This window comes from Trichogramma pretiosum, unplaced genomic scaffold (assembly GCF_000599845.2).
Source record: "Trichogramma pretiosum strain Unisexual culture from Peru unplaced genomic scaffold, Tpre_2.0 scaffold108, whole genome shotgun sequence".
Taxonomy (NCBI): domain Eukaryota; kingdom Metazoa; phylum Arthropoda; class Insecta; order Hymenoptera; family Trichogrammatidae; genus Trichogramma; species Trichogramma pretiosum.
The window spans coordinates 321955-345548 of record NW_019641704.1 but is presented as its reverse complement, the minus strand read 5'-3'; the positions used below and the strand labels follow the sequence as shown (position 1 = coordinate 345548).

General features: G+C 33.0%; 1 protein-coding gene across 2 annotated transcripts; it reads left to right on the top strand.

Annotated features, from left to right (window-relative positions):
- The first annotated feature begins 96 nt into the window (after positions 1-96).
- LOC106656584 (CCR4-NOT transcription complex subunit 3) lies at positions 97-22489 on the top strand. Of its 2 annotated transcripts, none has more exons than XM_014377641.2 (9): positions 97-233; positions 7475-7707; positions 10254-10409; positions 13061-13240; positions 13310-13597; positions 15149-15389; positions 15520-16205; positions 21377-21586; positions 21992-22489. In XM_014377641.2, exons 1-9 carry the CDS (start codon positions 209-211, stop codon positions 22088-22090), a joined length of 2118 nt encoding a protein of 705 aa, XP_014233127.1. In that variant the 5' UTR covers positions 97-208; the 3' UTR covers positions 22091-22489. The 2 variants fall into 2 exon arrangements, with proteins under 2 accessions (XP_014233127.1, XP_014233128.1); XM_014377642.2 differs by having other exon boundaries at positions 98-233; positions 15149-15350; positions 21992-22090.
- The last annotated feature ends 1105 nt before the right edge of the window (positions 22490-23594 follow it).

Here is a 23594-nt window from a genome sequence, read left to right as displayed (position 1 = left end):
TCGATCGTTGTGTTAGAATCATATTGATGCAATGTATTTTAACTCAAGTGTTGTGTCTGGACCATAACAATTCTTCGAATAATAATGCCTTTTTTCTTATCAAGACCTTAATACAGCAGAAGTAAACTGTCTGTGTTTAAAACAGTACATATTAAAAATAATTGTATTCATATTTTGACAATGTTGAGTTAATCAGTTTACAAATATCATGGCTGCAACGAGGAAATTGCAAGGTATTAATTATGATAATCATTTCCATTGAAATCATATATACTTGCGTCTATTTAATTTGTAGTGAGCATGAATTGATGTTGAATTTTCATAATTTATAAATTGGTCAGTGTGGAAGACTCTTTTTGAAGTATTATTTTAGAGGACTATATAGTTATGAAAAGTTTTATTTCATATTACTTAATGAATCAATATTGATAACTCATTTATACAAAAAATTATGTATACTTTTATACCTTATGTATATGTATACTTGGTAAATTATGTAGTATCATATTATACTACTTAAATTTTATTTAGATTTTAGAATTAAATAAAGTAAATAAAAATTATTAAAATAACTTGTTTCATTCAAATTAAAGTTTGCATTTATTGTTTTTATTTTCAATAAGTAATGCCTAGTAGAAATTGAAGACAATTTTATTGATATGATCTACAATTTATATTGAATCATTAAAAGTTTGATTTATCAGGTATTTTTCATACTTTATTGTGCAAAATAGTTTGATCACTACAAAAAAGGAATGCATTATAATATTTAATACTTTTGTAAACTAGATTTGTTTGGTTCGGATCAACATCCTTTGAAAAAATTTCAGCTAGGAATTTCATGTAGGATTCTCATAATTCCTACATGAATCCTATAGGACTCCTGTAGAAATTTTGCAGGATCCTACAGGAAATTTTTTCAAGGGATCATAATAAATTTTTCAATGTCAAGTAGTTATCTCAAAATCGTCAACTTGAATTGTTATCCATAACGAGGAAATTTTTTTTTAGTTACTGCCAAATGTGATATAAAGAAAATGATTCTCAAGTAATACATAAATTCAACGCTATTAACAAATTATTCAACTTTTAAAAGATGAAATTCGGTCCAATGCATTATTTAATAACTAATTAAATTAACGATAAGTAGCTCATTTATTATCAGTTGAATTTTTTCATTGAAACTGCCAGTAGTAGAAAATAAAAATTTCTGTTACTGAAACAGTAATTTAATTCAATTCATTTTTCAATCAAAAAGATATTTGCATGAATTTTCAATTCTACATGTATTGTTTACTCAATCATAGCCAAATTATACTTACTAACTTCATTCATTTCCAACATTGAAATAAATAACCACATTACACAAGAAGCCTAGAACATTTTATATAAAAATTATTTAAAACTTATTTTAAATATGTAACCCCTGCAATATTCTACAATACTTTAAACCTATTTATTTTCTGTTAAAATGCCAAAATGATGTTAACATATTATGAATTATAATTAAATGTATTCTGTTTCAACAATGTAGTGATATACTTTTAAACAAACAATGTGGCTTTGCTTATTAAACTGTAAAGACCACAATGAATTAATTATTGTCATTTGTACTATTCAAAAGAGTACTCATTGCCAAATTATGCATACCACATTATGTGAAATGAAAAATTTTATGTGTAATATTTTTAAATTAATTATTAATCAAAATTAAATTATGCAAATTAAAATATCAATAAAAAATTATCCATCTTGAAATTTTTTTTTATGACTAAGGTTTTAATAACATCATTAATAGGGTACTTTTTGGCTTGTTCAAAAAAAATTTCTGGATTTCCTGGAGGAAAATCTAGCTTGACATCTCCTGAAATGCAGCTCAATTTGATTCCAGATCCAGCTCAGTTTTAAAATGAACATAAGGAAAATTAAGAGAATGATGATAATTTGTTCAGCTAAATCAGCACTCATGGAGTTTTATTAAAAATCAATGTCTTTTGAGATAGAGTAAACCTGTTAGTATCCAACCATTTTTATTCGAGTCATAGGACCTTTAGATTTAATTGTACATTATTAAATTGCAGTGTATTTAGTCCTTTATTATCAAATTAATGCATTTATTGTGTCAAAAAAGTTAATATAAGGAAAATAATTAAAATATACCGTGTTGAAATATGGTCAGGTACTAAAAAACTGGATTTTTTGATAGGCTACTAGATGATAATTTCTTGAGTGGTCTGGTACTAGCTGGCTTACCCTATATGATTTTGATGGAGTTGGATTTTGAATCAAATTGAGATACATTTCCAGTCAAATGCCGCTGAAAATCCAGTAATGTTTTTAAACAACATGGACTGTTGATTTTTTTAATGTGACTGATTAAGGTCACTGTTGCATGCAAAATGATTTTTGGAAATACCACCCCTTAGCATTTAAATTATTATTCCTAAATTTAAAACTGGTATGATTAGAAGAGGTACATGAATGTCTAATTCATAGTACAAGTAATTTAATGAAAAAATTTGAAAAGCTCAGTTTTCTGACAAAATTCTAGTTTTCTAACTCTTATAAGATTAATCTAAAAAAGATCTTGTAAATAAAAGCTCGACATTTTTCTTAGGTAATTGAACAATTTTTTTTTAAAAGCTATTGCGTGGAGAGGAAAAGTTTTCAAGTTGTCGATAGAAAAGAATGTTTTTAAATTGATCGAAAAGCATCCTCAAAGATTCAGTTATGTCCAAAAAAATTTAAGAATGTTCTTTGAACAATTTTAAAACATCTTTGTTTAATTGAATTTTTCTATACTATCAATAGACCCTGAAAAGATATTACTGTAGTTGACCAAAAATGTTTAATGATATTTCTTTAAATTTGAACGTTTTCTATTGCTTAGGAGGTACCTGCATGCAACTTTTACTGAACAGATTTCAATGAAACTTGGAGAACGTCATCTAAATTATAAAAATAATCCCTAGTTACATTTTTGAGACAATTGGTTAGATATTAAAAAACATTTGATAAATTAATTTAACATGGACCCTTAAGGGAGCGAGTCTAATTTCAAAGATATCTCAAAAATGACTGAAGACATATCAATCAAATTTTGCATGTAGAAAGAGATAACAATTTAATAAAACATCCAAAATCTAGAACAGTTAAATAAAATTCGAGAAAGAAAATTCAACCAAGGAAAAGAACAGAAGTTTCACTTATGGTTCTAATTCTTACACAATGTATTCTAGATTATCTAATCACCAGAAGTAAAACTTCAGTGTCTTTTCCTTGGTTGAATTTTCTTTTTCAAATTTTATTCAACTTTTTTCAATTTTGAATGTTTGTTTTTCAATTATATTTTAACTTGCTTGAACTTCAATTTTTTTTTTTTTTCAAAAATTTTTTAAGACTTTCTTTATAATGTTTTACTTATAAATTTTTCAAGATTTTTTTACTTTTATATCTTGATGTTTTTAGATAAATAATTTTAGAGAAATTTCACTTCTCATGGCTGTCCATAGAAAGCTAGGCTTGAGGGCTCTCTACACACACTCAGTCGATAACAAATACGTAATTATTTTATACACATTTTTTTTATTCTCTGGGCAACCAACTTGAAATTTCGTGGGAGTGATTATGAAACTTATGAAAATGTGCCTATGTCACCAGCTTTCAATTAAATGACCGGTACTTTCAAACAAACTTGATTTTCTGTGATTCCCCTTTTATAACCTACAAAGCAACGTATTCTCAAACAATTAGTTAAAATGATTTCAATGAAAATTATATTGAAATCTTACGACATAGGCACATTTTTATAAGTTTCATATTTCCTACCACGAAATTTCAAGTTTAATGGTTGTCTAGAAAATAACAAAAATGGGTACAAAATAATATCGGCATGTCGGTATTTGTCCCTCTGTATAGAGGAGCCTTCATATTTTAGATTTATGTTTAAATATTCTTTTTCATAATTGAATTTTTCATAAATACGTTACGGTTGGTTACAATATTTATCAGTGAGTTCGCCGACGCGGCCTCGACTCACACTACCTCAATTAACGATTGGCCAGAATCATATTTCACGCGTTAGGGCAGAGCTAAGAGTGGCGCTGCAATCACCATTTATACGTAATCTTCTTATGAAAAAAAACAAGACGCGTCCGGAAAAACGCCGGCGTCGGCCGATCAAACTGAATTTCCAAATTTAAGAGAGTCATACACCAATTCACTCCTCTTTGGCATTTTTGTGATATAAATCACAGTAGAATGTCAATCTACATTTTCAACACGAAATGAACATCTGTGAGTTCAAAAAATGTGGAAAAAGTTGCAGAATAGGCCTTTGTATCTAACAATAGCTTATTTTTGCTATTTTAGCATTTTGGCACTGTGCGCAAGATTCAGATCAAATTTTTTGAGGTAGAGACTCCTAGTACGGAACAAAATCTTCAGGAGGATGCTCTCCATGGATATAGTTTCGTGTAATTTGGCCCTGTCTATATACAATCTATATATTCGTACGATTATCGCGCCGCTTACTCACTCGCCCGTATTTATGCTCGTTTTTCACAGCGTTATCCCTTATACCTAACGCGTCTAAAGAAGTTTCACTTCAAGAAATGGAAAACACTCTCACCACTCAAGTTGAGTTAAAGCTCAGATATGAGCAAATTATTGGTTATATCACTACATTTCTAGTGACTTAGATACGCGAGAGCTAGTACGAGAAGCACAAACATAAGCTCGTTATTCAAATTTTGTATGTAACAGAAGGATACAAAAGTCATTTCTTTCGTAATAAGTTGATGTATAAAAGAATAGTTTATGAACAGTATTTTTACTTTTTGGTGAGTTTTGTAGGGAGGGTTCACGGATCTGCCCCAAAATTTAGTATGTCATTTGGGTATATGAAAATAGCCTTCAACTAAATATTTAGCACTCTATGGGCCCTAGGAACCAAAATTGGGCCTCTGAAAGGTCTAAAATTAGTCGTTTCACCTAATTTTGCGTATTCTTCAAATAGTCGTAAATCAGGCACCGAAGCATATTTTTTAACCCGGAGGGTCGCATTTTTTAGGTCGAGACATGTCCTTTTCATAAAAAAATTATGCAGAGCTCGATAACCACATTCCCGGTTATTGGGTGGCATTTAAGGGGGAAGAAAACTAGCAAAATTTTCGCTTTTCAGCGTTTTTTTCAATGAATGTAGAATACGATTAGATTGAGCCAACGATCTCTATGATACCTCATTTTACAGGTATTTTTATTACCTTTAAATAGCCGTACTCAAGGTTATGATTGGTTTAAGAACGATGGAGATACAGCCATTTAATGATATCCTAATAACGAAAAGTACCATTTTTTGAAGATTTTCACACGCTGTAACTCCGGTCTGCGGGTGAATGAATCTTCACGAAATTTTATGTGAAAGTAGTTGAATATATGCAGTTTGAAGCCCTGTAGGCTAGGATCTTGGTTCTTGACTCTATTGGCCTCGAGTCTATGACATGTAGCGCCCATGGTGTCAGGCAAATGAACTGTGAGCAGTCAATGCTTGTGAGAGTTAATGTAAAAAGATACATTAGAAACCACGAGTAGCTGCTTTTTTATAAGTAAAAAAGGATTGAAAACTAAAGTGAAGAAAATAAAAAGTAAAAGGTGTTGTATGCGTTATTGCAAAAGTAAGAATGGCGTAACACAAGTGCCTTTTTATCATTTCCCTACAGATAATAAGCTATTTGCCTATAGAGTAACTCACAGAAATGCTTGTTTTATCAATGTAATGTTGTATTATCAATGATTGTTTATTTATCAGTTGTGTATGGTGGGTGCCTTCGTGACTTTGTATGTAAATACATGCAATTGTACACATTTCTAGACCTCCCCCAGTTCATGATACCGACCCCGCGCGCTTGGCGCTGCAATCGAGACTCGAGGCCAATACCCGAGAACGAGGATCCTGAAATCCGATATTTTAGCCTTCATATAGGAAAAATATATTGAAAAGTGTGCGGCAAAACTATTTGGTAACTCCTGGAATTATCGCAAAGTAAGCATTAAAAAAATCGAAAGTCTCATATCAAATCCATTTTTTGACGAGGAATCCAATGGTAATCTTGAATTGGGCCTTGAACATAACCTCTAAGCTACAGCGAACGAAAATCGATTTTTCACCTAGTGATCCCCATTTTTTATTTCAGATTTGAAAAGAGTGGAAAATTTCACGTTTGATTACATGTTTTGTTTTTTTTCAAGGTCATTTTAAGGGCGCCACAGTTCGAAAATGAAGCCCTCATTTAATCTTATATTATTCTCAGTTAAAGAGTTTATTCTCGAGCTGTGGCGCAATAAGAACTTCAAAAGTTATTATCAAAAACTGAGAGCTATGATCCAAAGCAAACAGAACGTGGAGTAAGTGAAAGTTTTATGTTAACCTTAACTCACTCAGCAGCGTTGTGGAAACGTAACTCAGGCAGGAAATTGTGTCTCTCTTGCACGAGTGAAATATTATATTTCTCATTATCGAGTGCAGAAGACGATTTTAAAATTTTCTCAGGCCGTGCCGCGTAAGAGGTAGCACTTCTCGCACGCTGTGATGAAATGGTATAACACTGTCCCTTACATATACTATATTCCTTCAGTGTCCCGAAAATAGGTTTTTCATGCTACCGTTCATTTGCTTGATATATGATACTACACCCTGCGACAAAATGATAACCCAGGTGAAAATGGTATGTTAGATCTGACCACAGATCTGATATAAGTTCTGGGGAACGCACATCAGATCTTATGCCAGATCTTATATCAGAATTTGTATACGATAATCGACATCAGAACTTACCTCAGATCTGACATCAGATCTAATGTCAGATCTCAAACGACTGTATCGCCCCTAATTGTTTAAACAATAAATCCATTAATGAATAAAATTTAATAATCAATTAAGTTGCATTTTAATAATCATATTAACAGTACCTTTAAGAATAATTCCTCCAATATTTGGGTTTTTGATAAAGTGAATTTGAATTCTTTCGGTAACTTTTATTGTATACGATTTTTTATTAAATTTTAATTATTAATAAACTAAATTAAAGGTGTCATAGTCACTTCAGATCTGACATTAGATCTGATATCAGATCTGATGTAAATTTCTGATATCGATTATCGTATGCAAATTCTGATATAAGATCTGGCATAAGATCTGATGTGCGTTAACCAGAACTTATATCAGATCTGACCTCAGATCTGGAGTCAGATCTAATATACTATTTTTACCTGGGAACAACAAACTTTTTTATTGAAATTGTATCCATTATCAAATGCTTCGATCTCAGTCAATTTGGATCGTATCGGGACGATTTTTTTCTAATTTTCTTAGAAAAGTTTTTGTCGCGGAGTACATATTGGCCATTGAAAAATACTGTAAAACAGTAAAATATCTTCTTAAGAAAAAATTTCTCAATGTTATTTTTTATTTAAGGTGAAATCGATAGATGTCTCAAAAAAGTATCGGAGGGTGTTGAAACATTTGAAGATATTTGGCAAAAAGTTCACAATGCTACTAATAGTAATCAAAAAGAAAAGTATGAAGCAGATCTCAAAAAAGAAATTAAAAAACTTCAAAGGTTACGAGATCAAATCAAAAGTTGGATTGCCTCGGGTGAAATCAAAGATAAGAGTACGTTATTAGAGTATAGAAAGCTTATTGAAACGGTAAGTATATTTTTGGCAATGATTCTTTCGTTGTTCAGTTTTTTTCTGATTGTGCATGCATAAGATTAGTTATGAACATAATGAGATTTGTAGAGAAAACCCGAGACACATACGATTAATCTTGCGACGACTTGTCGAATTTTAAGGGAAATGAAAAATTTTCCGGCTTCGAGAGCTTGACTTGAGTGGAATTCATATTAAACAAATTTTTCTGGACAGCTTCTTTTAACCTATAAGCGCTTAGAATAAAATGCGATTTTTCCTTATTGGGCCTTAGTACCTTAACGCCGGGAGTGCACGATTTTGACATTCAACTGTAGACTCTCACCATGCCTTAATCGACACGAGAAAAATTATGAAAATCTCTCTACTTTATAGTCTTGAGGGCGCTCTTTTCAATGGTGGCATTTAGAATTTCGAAAATTAACAATTTACAACGAAAATAGCAAATTTACGCAAAAAAATGTCTTTTTGAGATGAACACTTTTTTCCTTTCAAGTTTTAGACTACGAATCATTATTATATGAGGGTAAAGTATACATAGAACTTGCCATTGATGTCTCTACTTTGAGAAACCATGACTAATTTTGTCAAACAATTTTTTTTTTTTAAACAAAATGATGGCCAGAATGTAAAAATTGACAATTAAGTTTTACTATTTTTCATCTCACAAAACATTAAGTTTGGAAGAAAATTTAATGGAATAAAAAAGTCTTAAAATTGTTTAAGAACATCCTCAAATTTTTTCAGAATTTTCGGGAATGATTTTGAGATATTTGATTTTATGCATTTTCCAAAAATTGAAAAATCGCCCTCAAAAATTCTGAAAAAATTTTCATTTTTTTTTAATCATAAAACTTTTTTGTTCTATAAACTTTTTCTCTCATCTCAAATGTTTTCAAGTAAAAAATTATATATTTTTATCCGTACATAAATTTTTTTGCATGATGTTATGGATGCATGGGATCGTAACTTAGTAGCAGTTATTGAACTGTATTATTAATTTTTATTAAGATTTCTTCAAGTTCAAGAGTGCTCGTTGCCTCTATGGTAAGCGAGCTAGGCATCGAGACAACAGCCATTCGAAGGGCCGTGGGTTCGAATCCCGGTTAGAGCGTTCGGTTTTTTATAATATGCATAAATTTTTTACGAATGCCATTTGACAGGATGAGTATCCTGTGATTCCCGGCTGTCTCGAGACGAGTTTTTCTCTGGGTATACCTTCAGTGCGAATTCACTGGTTTACCTCCAGGTTTTTCATTGTCCCACAGGTCTGCGGGCCTGGGCAAATGCAAGACAGTCGATGGTTTGGACAAGACAAAAGAATCCGCTGCCATAGGCAGGGAGCGACGGCCTTGCCGGCGATCAGCTGAACTTTAAGGAGAGTCATACACCAATTTACTTCTTTTTGGCATTTTTATACATTTTCAACACGAAATTGACATATTTGAGTCCAAAAAATGTGGAAAAAGTTGCAGAATAGGCCTTTGCATCTTAAAATACCTTATTTTTGCTATTTTAGACTTTTGGCAATGTGCGCAAGGTTCAGATCAGAATTTTTGAGGTAGGGATCCCGGATAGGAATCAATATCTTCAGAAAAGTATCCATTATGGTCTGAGTTTTCTAGAATTTTAATTAGAGTTATGAAAAAGTTTGTACACCAACAAATGTGAAAAAAAAAACAAAAAATGAAAAAATTATTGATGTTTTCAGCAATTATTGAATTATAAAACTGATATAAAGGTCGTAATCAAAATTCCAGATAACTCAGCTCAAAAGGATACTTTTCGGAAAATCTTGATATTTATCAGGGATCCCTAGCCCAAAAACTCTTACCTGAATCTTGCGCACAGTGTCGAAAGGTTAAAATAGCAAAAATAAGCTATTTTTAGATGCCAAGGCACATTTTTAGGGCTCAACGATGTCAATTTTATGTTGAAAATATAGATTGACTTTTAACTATGATTCATATTACAAAAATGTCAAAGAAGAGTGAATTGGAGTATGACTTTCGTTAAAAAGGACTGCTCGGAGAAGCTAATTGTCCCAACCCGATGCTGTGGCAAGAGAGAGTCGGTTTAACCGACGAGGATTGTCGTAAGTGTACAGGGCGACATATCCGTGGAGAGGCTGGCCACGGCGAGCTAGGCACCGTTTTGCTGACATGGTATGATACCGGAGACGCTCGCTCGGTGTAAGCGCTCAGGATAAGATAGAGGCTGGAATTGGTGCGGTAATATACTACGGGTTTGCACTATAAGTATACTCACCTCGAGACAGCCGGAGCTCATATACCGCCGCATGACACTCGGAAAAAAACCGAATGTCCTCACCGAGATTCGAACCCAAGGCTCCTCGAGAAGCCTATTGTTTCTGGGGCTAGCTAACCACTGAGCCGACGACCGCTCTAAAGTTTTAGAAATAAAAGCGAAAGTAATTTTTTCATAATTTTCATAATCTTGAATCCTAATTTTTATAATTTTCGAAGTTTCTTGATTTATTTTCAATTTTTCATCTGATTTAATGAACTTATATTTTTTTTCAGCAAATGGAACGGTTCAAAGTTGTAGAGAGAGAAACAAAAACAAAAGCCTATTCTAAAGAAGGCTTAGGAGCAGCACAAAAATTAGACCCTGCACAAAAGGAAAGAGAAGAAGTTAGCAACTGGTTATCCAATTCAATTGATGCCTTGAATTTACAGGTATTTTTTTTCGTAATTTAAATAACGCCATAGAAATACGGATTCTGTTATTCATTTTAATTCCTTGCTTTTTAAAATTTAATTTATTCAAAACTATAAGAGCTTACTCAGCTTTACTTGTTTAATGAAGGTGAAAATTAGCATACAGAATTTCTTATATCTCATTTCATTCAATCAATTAACTTTCCGTTCAGCTTTTTTCAAGAACTAGAAATGCAAATGGTAAATAAGCAGCTGATCGAGTTTTTTTCTAGATAAAGGCAGTGTAGCCAACTCAAATGATCACTCAATGTTTATTAAGAGGTTATATTTATGAAGTATTTCAATTAAAGACTAATAGGAGACAAGGTTGTAAAAAAAAAACAAACCCACGAATTAATTTGATTCGTGAGTGAAGAAGATCTATGTACCTGTTCAATCCATCTGTAGTCTAAAAAGCTCATAAGAACTGTGACTTTCTTGAAAAATTCCACTCTAGTCTACTTTTATTACCTTGGGAGAGAAATATGTATAAAAAAAAGGAGAATGAAATTTTAAAATTAGAAATTATTTTTATCTTATCCTATAAGAGTGGTGAGGTTTTCAGCGTTAGCAGTTTATAAGCGCTGTGATTGGTCGTTCAGTAGCTTGCAATTGTTTATTGGGGCGCAAATACGAGTATACATGCTCGTCGATAAGAGCCCCGTGAACCGTTGCAAATCCTGTTGGTCTCATATTTTTAGCTGAAATTTCAACTTTTTTTTGGTGCGCTTCTGAGAACCAGTCGCGTGGAAGGTAAAATTCGTAAAATCTGTCCCTTTGCGAATGGGTACGTAAACTTTAAATATGCTTGGAAATATTTTTATTATAGTTCACGTTGAAGGTTTATTCCAGACCTTTAAATTGCAGCCCACAAAATAAAAATTGAATCATTTTAGCTACGTATAAAGCTAATCTAGCTCAGCTATTATCATGAAAATCCCGATTTTACACATTTTTGAAATGTCCAAATTTTTTACTCAAAACTCGAAACGTCACCAAAATTTTGTGAGAGATAGTCTTTTGAATTTTCGAAAAAATCTTGTGGGTTAATTTTTGGTATCGAGCCAAATCGATATTTTTTTGTTAATAGAAAAATCGAGTTTTTAAATTTAAAATAGCTGTAATACCCAGCTTCATTAGCATTTCAAGGAGCGAGGGGTAAATATAACTTGTAAAATTAATTTCTTTCAAGAAGAGGTCAACACCTTCAGATTGAGCCGTCAACAAACTCATTTCGTGCTTGTCCACCATATTTATCGAAATGAGAAAAGCCAATATTAACAAATTTAATATGCAGGGCTGCCGGCAATAAATAAAGATACCCCTGGAAATCTCATGGAGTAAGCTTGAAAAAAATTAAAAACCTCATATCCGACGTATTTTTTAACAAGGAATCCAATGTAAACCTTAAATTTGATCTTGAACGTAACCCCTAAGCTACAGCGATCGAAAGTCGATTTTCAACACGGTGACCCCCTTTTTTTATTTCAGATTTGAAAAGAGCGGAAAATTTTACTTTAGATTATGTCTTTTGTTTTTTATGTCAAGGTGATTTCAAGGAAGAACTTACATCAAAATTGTGTAACAACTAAATTTACGTTATAATATGAATTGTTATAAAAATAGTACTTTACGATACTAGTGGCATAAGTAACACTTTTTAACACGGCGTAGTTTAGGGCCCGAGCGCAGCGAGGGTCTTAATAGCTGGGTACCAGAAAGTGCGACTCATGACTCGGAAAAGGGGGCATAAATGTGAACTTAGCACAGTGCTATAAAATGTTGTACGATACTCGTGACATAGGGGACACTTTTCGGCCCAGTTATTAAGACCCTCGCTGCGCTCGGGCCCTAAACTACGCTGTGCCAAAAAGTGTTACTTATGGCACTTGTATCGTAAAGTACTACTATGCAACGGGTGTGAATACGCTTTTTTGCAAAACGAGGGGGCTCGTGCTGTAAGCAGTTTTGCTGAAAAAGCTTATACATCCAAGTTGCACACATTTTATAGCCCAAGACCGCTTGGAAATAAAATTGTGGTAAAATGATGTGAAAAAGTACGGCAAAATTATTGATTTAGCTCGTTTCCCATGATTTAAAAATCTCCTTTAAAAAAAATTAGGATTTTGAGCTTGGTTAGGAGTATTTTTTGGTCGTTCAGGTGTAGTATGTACACTACAGGCCGATTGAATCTGCAACAAACTCTAAATGTAAACACAGCGAATTCAGCGCCTCTGCCTACACTAGTCAATATATTATTGTTATTATTGTCGCCTATGTTATACACAAAGAAAGTTTGACTTTGCTAAGTTTACGTTTGGAGGTTGTTGTAGATTCTATTACCTTTTAGTGTACATAATTTTCATACCAGTGGATCGAAAGTGACTTCTTCACTGCCTTTGCGCAAAGCGTGAAAAGCAATTTTCGGGACACTGGGCATGAAATATAGCATATAGGCCTAAACCGTGAAAAAAGAAAGCCCAGAGCAGTAATATACTATTACTGTGAATGAAAAATTTTTATATTATTTAAATTTATAAAGCCATTCTTCAATTAAAGCTCGAAACACTAGATTATAATCTCAAATCGTGTTTACAAAAAATTTTATTTATGACGATTTTTTATTTCAGTTAGATACATTCGAGTCCGAAATAGAATCTTTATTAGCTGGAAAGAAGAAAAAATTGGACAAAGATAAACAAGACAGAATGGATGATCTGAAAGCCAAACTTGATAAACATAGGTATCACATACGTAAATTAGAAACATTATTACGTATGCTTGATAATATGTCCGTTGAAGTTGATACGGTAAATTTCTTGGAATTCATCTCTAAATCATATATTTTATTATTTTATTGACATCATACAAATTTCTAGATCAAAAAAATTAAAGACGACGTTGAATATTACATCGAATCATCGCAGGAACCCGATTTTGAAGAAAATGAATATATATATGATGATATAATTGGTCTTGATGAAATTGAATTATCGGGAGTAACAATTCCTTCTTCAGCTACTACTGATAGTAATAATAGTAATGATACTGGTGGGACACCAACGTCTACCAATTCATGCACTTCTCCTATTCCATCTCCCTCTTTAAGTTCAACCATGCATAATCATTCAAGTGATAGCTCTACAGATAATGATAAGAAATCGAAGGTAAGATATAATCTGATCTGAAGAATGATTCATCAAATAAACTTACATAATTAATATATATTATAATTATATATCAATAAAAAATTATAATCATATATCATATAAACCATAAAACATACTTGCGCATACTGTAAAAGTTTTACATCAGATTGCGCCAAATTAGTTAAAATTTTATCAAGTATTATGCTCATAAAAAGTTTTCATATTTATAATTTTATTAGGTACCTCGTCCGCGCGTTTAGGTTTCAAAGCATTCATTAAGATGAATTTTGTCAAAGATTCTTGGTTCACCTTTACTCATTTGAAATTATCTACGGGTTCAGACTAAAAGTTAATTGAATCTACCTGACATCTGCTATTTATTTTAGAGTGAAATATCTGCCTTGAGACTCATTCTCTCTTTCTATTGACTTTTTTTTGATGGCATACTTCGCACATAGATTAAAATTGTACAATGAATTACCGTGTTAATTGGCGTATTTTGCAAATGTTTCTTTTATCAATCGATCTCGACCACCTTGACCAGTAGAAATCGTTGAGTATCACATCCAACATATCTTCGGCTAGTACATAATATTTGATTTTTTCCTTCTTTTTACGCATAGAAATCATTGTATTCATATTGAAGATGTTAATCACTTGACACCTACTCAACCGTTTGTACTGTTACAAGGTTTTTTGCTTAGTCTGAGTCTTTCCGATCAAAATGTCCGATATAATTTTATCGCACTCGTTTTGTAATGACCACTTTCAGTTGTTTTAATAAGTTTCAACATGTCGAATTTTTGGTTTCCGATGATACTGTTAGAAAATATCCTGACTACCCGTAGGATTAGAAGGTGACCGAGGAAAACTGATAGAAAATCAACAATTTTCTATATTTTTATCCGATATTTTTTACAGCTCCTTTAACGGTTAAATTTCATCTGGTAACAATTTTAAATTGATTGGAATTTTTTTGTTTTGAAATATAATTTCTTTAAAAAAAGTACATCCTGTCACTTTAAAACTACGTAACACCTGAAGAACCTCAATAATTACATATTACCTCGGTCAAAATTTGGGATTTTCCCGTTTTGTGGTGTAGTTAAATTTTCGTGTAAATTACTGTACCTCCGAAAAATTACAGATGCCCAAGTTTATCGCTTATCTGTAAAAAAGAAATCTTCTATGGTTACCCCACAGCAGACTCATAGATTTCATTAGTTTACTCAATTTCTGAAATTCTATTATTTGCTTATGATTTCATTTTGCGTATTTCCCATGACGGAACAGGCTTTTCCATCAATACTTTCTTGATTAAATAAAATACAATCGAATATTGTTGATGCAGTTGAATTTGAATAGTTTGTCATGTAATAAAATAGATTCTTAATTTAACTTCATTCCATCGTAGTAAACTGTTGAGTAAATTTACCTATCTTTTTCTTGTACGGTGTCAAATTCAAAAATGAACATTTTTGCAAACATTATGAAACTTCTTAAAGTAATCGAATATGTATAATGATTGTTTTTTTATCATTTAGATTAAAAAAATGATTTTATTTTCAGCCACTAAAGCCAATGGCTGTGAGACCAATGCCTAATACTCAAGCAAGTACAACTATGACTTGCAGCACCTCTAACATAAAAACTTCTTTGTCAAGTAGTACACCAAATAAACAAGCTGTGACAGTAAGCCATTCTCAAATAAGTTCCATGAGTCACGTTACTACGAATACAGGAAATTTCGCAACAATCACAGCAGCTCATGGTAATTGTCAAACCAGTCTTTCATCTTCAAACAAAATACGTACGTCAATTAAGTAACGAAGCATTATTTGTCTTAAATCTAACTGTAAAAGCGTGTAACCTCTTTTTCAAAAATTTCATAAATATTATCTTTTTTGCATGCTTATTAAAAATTCTCCTTTATTTTTCAGAACATGGCAGCGAAAATGGATTGCAATCGTCAATCATGGCCAATGCTGTTATTACACCTATAGTTATTACTCAGCATCAACAGCAACAAATGACTCAACATCAGGCTATTCAACAACTTCAAACTGTTTCTCATTCTTCCCAATCTCATATAACTCAACAACATAATAACAGTACAGCACCAACACCTCATATAATTAATAATCCGCAGAATCAAAACATGTCGGAAGAGATGGAACTAATTTCTTCTGTACCCTGTTCTGCTACTCCTCAAATGAGTAATCAATCTTCTCCAATACTGAATCATTCTATTTCGCCCGTGACATCTACTGCAAATAGCCATCTATCTAAATTACCTGATAACATGTCAACTCTAAAATCAATTGCGCAGCAAGTAATCGTTAGAGCTGGGATAGAAATTCCTTTAACTGAATCTAATAGGAATATATACGATACTTCGAAAATTAAAAATTCCATGAACAATAATATTAATCTTACGGCAGAAGCGCATATTCCACCATTGCTCGGGGTTGCTCCCTTAGGTCCAGTTCCATTGCAAAAAGAGCATCAACACCAATTTCAAATGATGGAAGCAGCCTTTTATCATATGCCTCATCCGTCAGATTCAGAGCGTATGAGACCATACTTACCTCGAAATAACTGTCCAACTCCTCCTTATTATCAACAGGTAAGGAAAAAATATAGATGACATATTTCTTATGAATTTTTAAAATTACATTTTTCGTGTCTTTGTATTTTTTTTTTATTTATCGTAATTTTATAGAACTGCATGGTTCAAGTTCTCGTTTTAGGCACTCCTTGCCGTAACTTAAGCTGCTCGTTATTTCGCCGCGATTCTATTATGAGCAACTGATATCTCGGCAAAGGAGACTTACATTATAATTTAATACAGTGCTCTAAAAAAGTATACGATACTTGTGACTTAAATAGCTCATTCTGAACATGCATTTAGCATCCTCGCTATTCTCGGCTGCTTACTAGGCTGTAAAATCATAGGCTGCTAAAGAAAATCCATACCCTGGCCAAAAATTCAAATACATACATATAATATACTTTTATATGCATACATATAATTTTTAATACATGTATATAAAAGTACTTTTAATACATGTATATATAAAAGTGTCCTGGAACTTCTACTGAATATTCCTCATAACGGCTGTATGTATGGGAAACTTCATTTTGATGTTCTTAAGGTCCCCATAGAGAATTTTGAGGAAATATTCCGTAGATATTTCAGAAAACGTGATTAAAAATGTTTGTATTCGAGCTGAGGTACGGATATAAAAGGCTATAGGAGAGTTTAAAATTATATAAAAGTTTATAGAAATTATATAATTATCAGTGTCTCTAAGAATTTTTTTGCTCTCTTACCCCATAAACTTCTTCAGAATACAAAAAAATTCATTCACATGACTATTCAAAAAATAGCGTTATATAAGGTTTTCGAAGAACACTGAAGATTTGGGAGTCTTTCTATATGCAGCCAAGGCTTTGCCCAACATCTACAGGCTAAGTTTAACCTATTAAACTGTATTAAGACTTGTACTTTATGTAACGAACGAATAGGTAACTTAATTGATTGCTATAGTTCATTGATTAAATATTTTATTAATTTTATTTACGTGGTTCCCAGCTGATAGATTTAAAGGTATTTTTGTATTGGAAGTTTGAGTCCATAACTCATACAGCTTGTAGCCGAGAGTAAGTGATAGTCTCGGACCAAGTGAAAAGAGATGTATTCGACTCGGTAGCTCGATAAAGAAGTAGACTCCTGATTCTACTAATTTTTACTGATTAGAAGAAGGAAAGCATTAATCTCTACTCTGTATCTTTAAATACCTAATTAAGAAATTTACAGGCAGAAAAGAAGGTATAGATTCGTTTAGTTGAAATTACATAGCGATATATCGTTTGGAAAAGTTGAAATATTGTCATTGCTGTAACTTTTGTTTTGAAGTATTAAATTGTTTAAGAACGATTTTAAAATTCTTTGAAAAATTTGCTACGATTGGATTCCTAAAAATATTATGTTCACAGTGGAAACAATATTAATTGTTTATTATATTGCAATTCTTATAATTAAGTATTTAACATTGACGTTGTATAACTACGTTGAGATACTTGTTTGAATTTATTTAAGAGTTACAAGTAATAATAAAAGTAATATTTGATTCATAAATTATTAAATTATAAATCTACTTTTAAAAAAAAGAACGACCGAAAAGTGAAACCGCGTAAAGCGACCTCTGATTGGCTGACACTGACGACGACGCCAGTCGCGAGCCGACTCGATACGAGCGCCTGCGCTGCTAATTGTCAACAGACAGTTAGTACGTAAGTAACCTCAAAACGCGAATGAAAAAATTGACGCGCGCGAAGCGCGTTTGAAACATTTAGTAAATCTTAATAGCACTGTGAAGTGATTGGGATGGCGATTGGTTGCGATAGCCCCGTGGGGCATAAGTTCACATCTATGACCTGCTTTTCGGTGGCATAAGTCGCTCTTATCACACTCGCTACGCTCGCGGACCAAGCTCATTCTACGCTACCAGAAAGTGCGATTTATGCATCGGAAAAAGAGACATAACGCCGTTGCTTACGAGTAAAAACACAGTGAAAAACGCTACGAAAAAAATCATACTGATAAAATGCCCCGAAAAAAAACACAGCACATTGGATACCGTGAAAAAAAACACAGCAAATTGGATGCCGCGAAAAAAAACACAGCAGAAAAAAAACGAAACAAGTTTCAATGCGGTTTTTTTTTCGCGGCATCCAATGTGCTGTGTTTTTTTTCATGGCATTCAATGAGGTGTGTTTTTTTCGCAGCGCTCCGATGAGGTGTGTTTTTTTTCGCAGCTATCCGATGAGGTGTGTTTTTTTCGCAGCGCTCCGAAGAAGTGTGTTTTTTTCATGGTATCCAAAGAGGTGTGTTTTTTTTCACGGCGCTTCGATAATGTATGTTTTTACTCGTAAGCCAAGGCGATAAATGTGATTTAGTACAGTGCTATTACATGTAGTACGATCCTCGGGCCATAGAGGACACTTTGGCGTGGCTGAGAGCCCGAGCGTAGCAAGGGTCCTAATAGCCGTGCAGGAAAGTATTAGTTATAGCCCTTGTATCGTAAAGTACTCTTATGACACGCGTTTTGATGACATAAGTATTACTTTCTGGCAACATGTCATTTGCATCAACGACTGTTTTTGGCGATTTTTACGCATTTTTGGCCTTTTTTCGACGTTTTTTGCACGTTTTTCGACACTTATTGTTGTCTACAAGGCGTTACACTTTGAGGCTCATTACAAAACATTATCAGGCAGTAGTTGAAATCTCGTCGCCCCAGTGCAGGAAGGTATCGCTTTCAATTCTACAGCAAAAAAAGGAATTTAATCGCGCGCAGAGGCAAAATGGTAGCTTATTCGAGCACGGCGCCAAAACAGAACCTTGCTCAAATGCAGTTACAAGAAAGTTTTGACTCGCTGAATTTCGGTTGGCAATGTAGCCGTATATGATGTTCTGAGAGGAAGATAGAAGTGATCGTCTTAACCCATAAATAGCTATAACTTTTTAATTGCTCAGAAAATCCAAATTTCAAGCTCAGAGTCTGAAAGGGCATTAAATTTCACATCGATATAGGTATGTTTAGGTCTAAAAGTAAAACAAAAATCGCTGCGAAAACCAACAAAAAAAATCAAGCATTTTGGTTATTAATGGGTAAACGTTACATTGAATTAAATGCTGAAACAGAATTTCATCATATATGGCTGTGTTGCCAAGAAATTGTTAATCACTGAAAAATTACGACTTTTTTATGATACAAAAACATTTTATATTTTGGTTTTTTTCTTTAAAATTCAATATAAAAAAGGTAGAGAAGGCCAACATGAATACAGGCATTAGTTCATAATTCAATGTAGTTTCAAATTATTTGAACCAAATTTTTCTACGACGTCTAGTTCAAAATCTCATTCTCTCATGAATCTATCACATAGCTTGCTTTATAAGGAGGCCATTTTTAATTTTAACTAGATGAGGTATGTTTTCGTAAAGATAGCGACTTGATAAGCGCCAGAAACTCATTATACATATTGGCAATCATAAAATATATTTCTTACACTCTACGTAGTCAACGCAAATGAAAAACACAATCATTGGAAACAAACCTAAGACTTATCCAGTAAAATTTAGTGCAATGATCAATACGTTAAAAATTAAAAAAATAGTACGTCATTTTGAAGCCTCATGTCCACCTTCTCGTGCCATTGGGACATTTTTTAGTCCAGCTATTAGGACGCTAGCTGCGCTCTGGCCCTAAACTAAGCCGTACCAACAATTGTTACTTATGGCACTTGTATAGTAAAGTACTATTGTGAACTTTGGTCATGTTTTTTGCAGTGTGAGTCAAAAACATAAACCTTGATCAAATTTTTACGTAAATCTGCTTGTGCTATGGGAAGGGTGAATAAATCATAAGAAAAGTGATTAAAATATATATACAAATCTTTATTAATGTTCAATTAATATTAATAATATAATATGGCAGTCAAAGGCGACTCAATCAAAAAAATAACTAATAATTTGTTTAAGTTCAAAATTAATAACAAAAAAACCTTTATGTCCGAGACGACAACTTTTACAACCTTTAGAAGTAAGTCGTCGGACTCTCTTTTTGCGACAATAAACTTCTATTTGCAAGTTTATTTGTCGGATTCGCCAAGTTTATACAACTGTCTAAGACTTATATAGTCCGAAAATTGTTTACCAAAAAACAGCACTAAACAAAGCTGATCACTCCTATCACGAGCGACGGCGACCTAAAAGCTATTGCTTTCTACTGTCCTTCTCTCAGAATAGCACGGCGACCTAGGAGGTTTACCTCACGACCGTCTATTCTTTGAGCTTCGTGGTGACTTGTGATTTCTCACCGACCACTACTCGTCTAAAGAGTGTCAACTTTGCTTCTTAGAAGCTGTTGCATCAAGTGACTATGCGGTCGGAGACGCCTATATACGCTTTCCAGCGCTCAGTCGCTTATGGGAGCTACGCTCATGGTCAGGCGCCACCTAGTGGTGTGAAGCGTAAACAGGTCAGGAGCGGGCTACTAGATCTGGAGACTATCTGTGCGCTGTGCAATAAATTATCGTCCAAGATAAACGCGTTCCAATTTTCCATTTACCGATGTATAATGTGTATGGGCTTTTCCTTAAGGTGGCTAAGTTAGTAATCATAACAATAGTAACCAAAGCGACTACTTTCACTTTTTCGTGTTATGCAGTTGGCACACTTCGTAGTTTGCGACTGCGCCGTAAGGTGGCGCGGCGATGGCGAAAACGACGGTCGACCGTCGTCACATTTGCTGAACTAACCTATACAGAACTTACATTTTGACAAGTTTTTATAAACATATACAGTTACTTTTGAATATGTGCGCGAGTGGCGCCAAGCGGCCGTTACAGTGTTGCCAACTGATTGAAAATTTCTACAGCATATCAAGGGCACTTTAAATGACATTTCTGCAAAGTTTCATAAACATCTGTTGTCGACCCACTTTCCTGACTAGCCACCTTAACCCTGATTTTCAAAAAGCAATATAATAAATGAGATATTTTAATAAGTTGAACTGCCTTCTCTTCAAATTCAAACTTGTGTTGTTTGATGAATAAATAGAATTTACTCGATTTCATTTTCAATAAATGATTGTCGACTGAAGCTTAAAACGAAAAATACTTCTTACAATTTTTTTAGAAATCTATTAAAATTTTTTAAGTTATTGTTTCTTTCATAAATCCAATAAATATAAGTATATTTTATATTTTCTACATCATTTTTTATAGGTTCAATTACCTCATTCGGATACTGTAGAATTTTTTCAACGTCTTTCAACGGAAACGTTATTTTTTATATTCTATTATATGGAAGGATCGAAAGGACAGTATCTAGCTGCTAAAGCATTAAAAAAACAAAGTTGGAGATTTCATACAAAGTATATGATGTGGTTTCAAAGACACGAAGAACCAAAAATCATTAACGAGGAATTTGAACAGGTAATATTAATAATTATTAATACTTTGATCCCAAATCAAAAACAGAAATGAGGCAATAAGATCATGTAACTAATCACGATACACTATTAAAGCAAACCAAAGCAGTACTTTATGATACAAATGTCATAAGTAGCACTTTATGGTAACACGAAGAGAGGTTAGCGCACGAGCGTATGCGAGTGTGATGCGAACGCCGCGGTGCCAGAATGTGCGACTCAAGCCACTAAAAAATGTGCGATAAATGTGGACTTATGCCCCACAGTGCTATAATGTACTATTTCAATGCCCAAAATGAAATACTTAAAAATGCTTAAATATGCCTCATTCTCTTTTATAAATTATAATAATTTTGAAATATTTACACTTCATATTATGAATTTTCTAAAAAATTGAATTATTTTTCAGGGAACTTACGTCTATTTCGATTACGAAAAATGGGGTCAAAGAAAAAAAGAAGGTTTTACATTTGAATACAAATATTTAGAAGATCGTGATTTGAATTAAGAATCATAAATTATTTCCTGAAAAGTCGCTACTTCTCTAATTATACAAATATTTTATACCACCATTTATTATACTTGTAAAAAAAATCTGCGTAACTCCAAGAATTTAAAAATATCTAAATGCTAAGATATATGTTAAATTTAAACAATTTTGAATGACGATTGTAAGACATATTTTGCACCATATGTGACGTAACAGTACATATGAAGTATTAATTTGTCAAATTTATCAAGTTATTAATAGTAATTAAAGTATGCTTATCTCTATGAAGGCAAAACTATTTTTGTCATCTTCTGTATCGTACGAAGTTGTGCATTTTTGTATACTAATTAGCCTGTTCTTGATGAATTTCTTTTACTATAAATTTACGTAAAAATAATATAATTTCTTTATACCAAATTTCATGTTTTGATTTTATTTCAACCATATCGTGTCATCGGGACAGGAATAGGATGGTGTACGTAGTTGTGAAGTCACTGGACACTTATAATTGAGTGTGAAAAGGCTTCATTGTGTATTGTCAACATTGCATCCATCGCTGCTCCGCTGATAATGACGCAGCGTGCGGTCTGCTTCATTGTATACAGTAATATCATTTTTCTTAATAGCCAAATAATTTTTTCTAAAGTTATGAAAATTCTATATCTGAACTATTACCACATTATCTTTATTGGTAAAATATATGTTAAGGATGGACTGAGGGGTCGGGAAATAACTGCACACGTTGATAAAAATAACAAAATAGTATAATTTATCAGCCAAAGAAATACAGCGAGCAAACAGCTCGATCGAGAAATTCGGAGGTACTCGAAAAGTTGGTCACCGTACACGGCCGTACGCGAGCTCCGCAATTTTCGGAGTCGCGTGCGTATCTGTATCTCCAGCGTCTCAAGTCGCCACTCGCTCACACACCACACACATTCACCGCGATGCCGCAACGAGCGCTGCGATCGCCCAGCCGCCTGCGACTCTCAACGCATACATGCCATGACCGACTGTACATTTTGTGGTTGATTTATAACATATATGAAATTGAATTATCAAATATAAATATTGAATACAACAATATTAAGTCGCAAAATTCAAGTTAGTTCTGTATGTTTACTTTTAATCGATCCTTCTCTTACTATCTTATACTGCTCATTATTATAATTAAAAGTGAATTGTCGCGAGTGAAAATACTACTGTTTTTGTACGTTCGAGAGTATAAGCCCGATAGTTGAACAGAGATACCCGTTGACTTTAGACTATCAGATTATTTTCTAAAAGATTATTGATAAAAATGGAAATAATTACCAGATAATTGATTAGAGGATAAAGCAAGAATACATCTTTGCTGCAAGTCAACGATTGCCTGTTTAGAAAAACGGAGGAAGGTACGATTTGTCAAAAATGTTATTGGAAATGTAAATTAGAATCCAAATGTGGTTGTTGACTCGTGACAACCATGCTTAAAAAATGTGTAATGAGACAAAATTTTTTTTGAACAAATGACTTTCATCAA

Bases quoted from the DNA above. Each gene is read 5' to 3' on its own strand.
- LOC106656584 (XM_014377641.2), top strand. From the start codon at position 209: ATGGCTGCAACGAGGAAATTGCAAG. The intron at 10,410-13,060 runs GTATTTTTTTTC...TTTTTATTTCAG, and splicing joins TTGATGCCTTGAATTTACAG to TTAGATACATTCGAGTCCGA. The intron at 21,587-21,991 runs GTAATATTAATA...ATTATTTTTCAG, and splicing joins TTAACGAGGAATTTGAACAG to GGAACTTACGTCTATTTCGA.